At 39.0% G+C, this 5,706-nt stretch overlaps 1 protein-coding gene across 2 annotated transcripts; it reads right to left on the minus strand.

Moving 5' to 3' along the window:
* Window positions 1,114-5,706, minus strand: LOC105175442 (universal stress protein PHOS32-like). 2 transcript variants are annotated; one of them, XR_848900.2, is made up of 3 exons: window positions 4,769-5,706; window positions 3,372-3,694; window positions 1,114-1,444 (listed from the first exon to the last, which is right to left on the minus strand). XR_848900.2 is itself a non-coding variant. In XM_011097878.2 (2 exons), the coding sequence occupies exons 1-2, from the start codon at window positions 5,475-5,477 to the stop codon at window positions 1,425-1,427; spliced, it is 729 nt and encodes a 242-aa protein (XP_011096180.1). In that variant the 5' UTR covers window positions 5,478-5,704; the 3' UTR covers window positions 1,114-1,424. The 2 variants fall into 2 exon arrangements, 1 of the variants encoding a protein (XP_011096180.1); XM_011097878.2 differs by lacking the exon at window positions 3,372-3,694 and having other exon boundaries at window positions 4,769-5,704.

The following is a 5,706-nucleotide window of genomic DNA, read 5'->3' on the forward strand; positions in this document are numbered from 1 at the left end:
TCTTACCACTATAGTGAGCTTAACCATAAAGTAGCAAGTGTAACATGAAAAATTAACCAAGACATCATTATATCAACACCTAAAGTATAAAGGCGCCTGAAATGGTACGAACCCACTGAAAAATATAAATGATTATATTCCCTAGTGATCGTCTGATTTGTTTTCTTTTCAGTAATATTTAGCCGGGCTGGGGGTTGGGGGCTGGGGCCAGATTCTTGTTTCCAACTTCTTTTCTTCAACCTAATTCTAGCGCACTAGTCACCCTGACACTCAGACCACGGCCTTTGATATTTTACGTTTCTTGGTTCTCATTCCTTCTTTGTTATTGACTAAATGTTGACACGATTTTCAGGTTTATATGGCTGTTGATGTAGCATCTACTACGTCTTTATTCTGATAAGCATCTGTGCCTTTTTTGTTTCCCTTTCTTGAAACTAAACTGGTTAGCAGACAGATTCTCTAACCCACTACATTTCTACCGAAGGCTTGGATTCTCTCCCACTTATGCTGAAGGAAATATAAACCGCACACATTAGACTTCAATATCATGAGTAGTAAAGACTTTGATGCACTGAGAAAATCAAACTTCCTTTCCATGTTACGGTTTAAAAGTAACCTTTGCATGGAGCCGCCAACCGCAGTTGCAGATGGGGCAAGGACAGAGCAGACATCTTGTCAATCATACATGAGTCGCGAATATCTTCTGTTGCCTCAATTAATCTATGTGGTTGGTCTGTCGCATGTGTTACGCGCAAGGCTAATCTTTTGTTGTGCAAGTTCTATCTTTCCAATTAGGACCAAGTATGGTTCAATTCCAAAAATCGTTGGGAAGGATTAGAATTTTACTTTTCCTTCGTGAATGTCGACTGGTCACTTCTAAAAACCGATTTCTAGTCCACTATCGACCATGAAACTATAAAGTTCAATGGACTTGGATGGACTGACCCTATTGAAAACTAGTCCGTTCAAAACGTACACATCATGAATAGCCAAGGTCAACCTAATTGTTTATGCTATCCGACAGCATAAGTGCAATAAATAGAATAAAATGAGAAAAAATTATATTAACCAGAATGAGATTATATGCAGGTGACAGGAGGAGGGAAATAGAAGTAGAGAAATGCGAGCCAGCTTAAATATAATCTCCATCAGATGCAATAAAACTTCGAGTGTCTGCATCACACTTTGAAAGATAACTTACAGCACATTGAAAGCAGTGTGATGTATTCGGGATCTAAAATAAAAGAAAGAAACTCATCAACAAAGATGAACATTCAAACTTCACAGGGTGAAAATACAGCTGCCAAAGCATAAACAGAAAGAGAGACCTCGACACAAGCACACAATCTTTCACATGGCACAAACAACATTTCCGCGATGATCATTTCACAGTCTCTGGAAAACCCACCCCCTCCAATAGTTGCTCAAGAAGTCTTCTCCATGTCTGCATTGTATGTGAACTTAATAAATCAGTTCTTAAACCAAATTATGCATGACAAAAAGGCTGAGAAGATATCATGATATCCATAGTAAAAATTAGATAAACATATGAATGCACGCCAACAGCCCAGGGAAGAGCTACAGTCATGCCTTGTTCACAAGAGTATAAACCTCTTCAACTGAATGAGCTTCAGAAAATTTATTTGTCAGTAGTGTGTGTTGGCACACTCAATTGAGTGTGCATAATTAAATAATTTTTTTAAAAAACAATTCATATTTTAAATATATTTTAATTGAAGAAAATAAAAATATCAAACAAAAACAAAAGTCATAAGAAGTTAAAGTTAGTGGAAGTTGAAAGGAGTGGGCAATCTGGGGGGTTTAGAACAGTGGTTTGGGGTGTAGAAGAATTAGAGGGTGGCAAGTTAATAAATAAATAAATAAAATGTTAAAAATATAAATTAGCAGACCAATAAAAAGTAACACACCAAAAGTGGTGCTCTCAATTAATAATAAGGTATAGATATTTGACAGACAGAGTTGACATGCTACAGAACATATAAAGCAGTTTCAATTATCTAGGCGAAGACATTTGTAACCATATGAGAACTAACGAAACATTTACGCAATTGAGGAGTATACAAGATTGCCGCTTATAAAAAACACAATGCTTTTTGTATACCCACACAAACATTTTTATAACAAAACATAGATTCAAAACTAGGAAACTATCAGACCTATAGACGGGTATATGAAAGCTTAATCAAGTAAAAACAAGGACCTCGACATTCATCAATCTTACAAAGGAAACCCTACATGTGAGCAGAATATAATCCGACATATCAGCAGCATATCAACAAGCATAAGCTGTTTTCTTATTAAACAAGATGGGCTAACAAATGCTCAGGTTCTAAACAGAAAAGCTGGTTCACTAAGACATCTACAAAATGACAAAACCCTATTGTATAGCAGTTTCTCAATAGCATTTCAATAAGAAAACACCTATTTGGATGGGAACCAGTCCAGAATAATTTTCAAGAGAATCTTTTAGTTGATGACCTCTTGGTTACAGCTTCTATGTTCAATTTGAAGCATACTATGGAACATGTACAGACATGAGACATCAAACTGTCTGCAGTGAATAGTAGCAGTAGAATTATATTTGAGTATACATGTTGACAAAAGTAGCAGTCAAACGCAAAGGTCATTCTATATATATCAAGAGTGAGGATTATATCCTTAAAGACAACAAGTCGGCAGAGAAGCTGACTTCACCTCCAGGCTACTGCTGAGTGGCATAAAAGCTCTCTGTTTGGACAACTATCAAAATGATTTTACAAGCATATTAATCAAGCCTACTAGTTTTACCCCTTTCTTGAATCTTCAAGTTGTATGCCTCTACGCTTGAGCCAATTTACTGATGTCCCTCAAACCCAAATACATTAGGATACATTTATATCTTTTCTTGTTTTGGTTTCAGGTTGTATACATGAATCAAAAAATAAATTTAGAGAAACTGTCAGGATCCTGGAGATATCCATACTATATTGAATTGCTTTTTTATATCCATGCATTTCCCACAACTTCCACAATACACTAAGCATGCACATCAGTTACCGCTAATAAATGGTACAGCTTCCTTGCACCTGAATAGGGTATAAAAGACATTCTTTCGCTGCAATTAACTTCTCAAAAGCTGTTTGCATTAGCTATCTCTTACCTTTGTGCTTTTAGTGAATATGGTAAGACCAGAGGTCATAAAGTGTAGTAACATTATGATTTTCCAACTAAGTAGCAAGTCATGCTTTAATGTTGTGTAATGATTTTGAACATGTCTAACAAGATGCGGTCGTACTCTAACAATTTTGACAAAACACAGCGGTTTCCACATAATTTTTATTACTGTGTGCAATTTATAGAAGCAGAGCTACCTTATTATTCAATCATCATCACCTTTGTCTCAGGTTCGGAACTGATTTCATATAAGTCCCACCTACAAGCAAAGTACATAGCTCCAATAAAAGAGAGATGTATTTACGATTTTTCAACTCAACATAGTTCACGAACCCTTTATAATCTGGGCTGGGTTCCAGGCATATGTATCTTCTGCCAATGTGCAGAGTCAAATCATTTCCCATGTTAACCAGGAGATGATCATATTTGTTTCCACAACCCAGTTTGTGTACCTCTGATCTTCTTCCTCTTTATGTGGTTAATAAGTAAATACCAATCTTTCTCTAGGCAATTAGAATTTCTGCAAGATTAAAAAATACCCAGCACTTAGAGAATATTTTAAAATGTGGAGATCCTGAGCAAGTTTCACCTGACCAAGAGGGCTCACAAAAAATTGGTAGCCAATTTCTAATCTAAGAGGGCAGACTACTAACAAACCTGAAACCCAACATATACACAACAAAAGATTAAAATATCCACTGTTTATCCAATGAGATGATAGGACTTTCTTCACAATAGATACTGGACCAGAAAGCCACCAAGTTACGCAGAAAAGGTTGGTCATAGAGGGATGTGATTAACTAAACCAATCAGGAGAAGTTCTTATCAGGCTATTGGTAGCAATCAGCTTTCAAATCCAGCTTCTGTGCATAAACGTGCTTCATGTATGTGTGATGGTAAGCTGACACGTGCACTTCATGTATGTGTGATGGTAAGCTGACACGTGCACGATAGAGTCTTGTTAATAGTAAGAAATCAACTAAAATATTGCAAAAAGACATTAGTGAAACATCAAGGTTTTTCTGTGTGCTGTTAGAGGGTAGCTTACAAGCTCAGACACAACATTCAGGAGGAAAGAATGAATAACCTCCAGCAGCATTGTGATAAACACATCCTGTTTTGGTGGGGCTACCTCAGAGCCTACAAGCTTGTGAATTATGTTTATACCAATTATTTTAATTATCACTAAGACGGAACTTGCAATTAGTTTTACTTGGACTCTCTGGCGCTATTAACTTATGGAAACTATGTGTTCTATCACCAACCTTAACCCCAAACTGCAAATCACAACTTACCCATCTTCCGTAAAATCTACCAGCACACATTTTAGTAACCGTTGCCACTTCCCTTGAGCCAAATATCACTTATAGCCGCATAACAAAGTGAAATGAATTATATTTTCCAACTTACCTTTCCCGTTATTACCCTATTTCCTCCTCTGCACAGTATATCAAAACAAAGTTCCAAAGTTTGATGTCATCCTAAACCCGAGAAAAACAAGCAATATCTCTTCATATCCATTTCACGAACTTTCACTACAAGTAACAATAATTAGAAACTCAAAGCAACTCAGACATACACGATTATATTATACCTGCATTCTTATCAGAAGCATCAAGAAAGACCGGCTCTTCCTCCTCAGGAACTGTATGCAGCCCTGAGACATCCTTATCAACCGCCTTTGCTGAACCCCGGATGACATTAGCAACGGCCCCATCTTTCTCATCAGGAAACCTCACTACGACCACAGGACAAACGCAGTGATGCACACAATAATCGCTCACACTGCCCAGCCTCCCTTTACTACTCCTCCTGGACGCACCGAATCCTCTACTCCCCATTATCACCGCACTCAAGCCTAGCCTCTCCACCTCCAAGCACAGCCTCTCCTTCATGTCATGATCCTTCACAATATGAATCTTGAAAGGAATATTAGCTTCCACTAAAGGCTGCGCCAAGTCGTTTGCTTTACTGCTGGTGAAATTGTCGAAATCATCCTCGAGTTTTTGTTGCGATTTCTCGTCCGGTGTGTCGACGGAGAGGTCGATAGCGCCCCAATCGGCACCATATAGGACGGAGGTTGGGCGTACGTGTAGGAGGATAACGGCGTCGCCGGGGCGGAGATAGTTCTGGACAGCCCATTTAACAGCGAAGGCGCTCTCGTCGCTGAGATCGACAGCGATGGCGATCTTGCGTTGGGCACCGGAGGTGGGGGTTCCGCAAGGGAAGCGAGGGGAGGCGGGCTGATGGAGAATCGCGGCCGGTGGGCGTTCGTCCGGCAGAGGTTTCTTTGGTGATGCCATGCAGTGAAACTGTACCGATTGTGGTGTATAATCGGAATGGATACGGATTAGGGTTTGAAGTTTATGGTGAGTAGTGTGATTAGCAAGTGAATTTGAGGGTTTTGTGATTCGATTGCTTTGGTTTGGTTTCTTGTTTTCCTGTGTTTGCAGGAGTAAGGGCTACAGTATGAACGCGCTCCCGAACAAGAAAGGTATGGATAGGATCGGGTGTTTTCGGTGTACCCACCCC

This window comes from Sesamum indicum, linkage group LG12 (genome assembly GCF_000512975.1).
Source record: "Sesamum indicum cultivar Zhongzhi No. 13 linkage group LG12, S_indicum_v1.0, whole genome shotgun sequence".
NCBI lineage: Eukaryota > Viridiplantae > Streptophyta > Magnoliopsida > Lamiales > Pedaliaceae > Sesamum > Sesamum indicum.

Excerpts from the sequence above, each read along its gene's own strand:
- LOC105175442 (XM_011097878.2), bottom strand. The coding sequence starts at position 5,477 with ATGGCATCACCAAAGAAACCTCTGCCGGACGAACGCCCACCGGCCGCG. Across the intron at positions 1,445-4,768 it reads TGCTTCTGATAAGAATGCAG|ACATGGAGAAGACTTCTTGA; the intron begins GTATAATATAAT and ends CATACAATGCAG.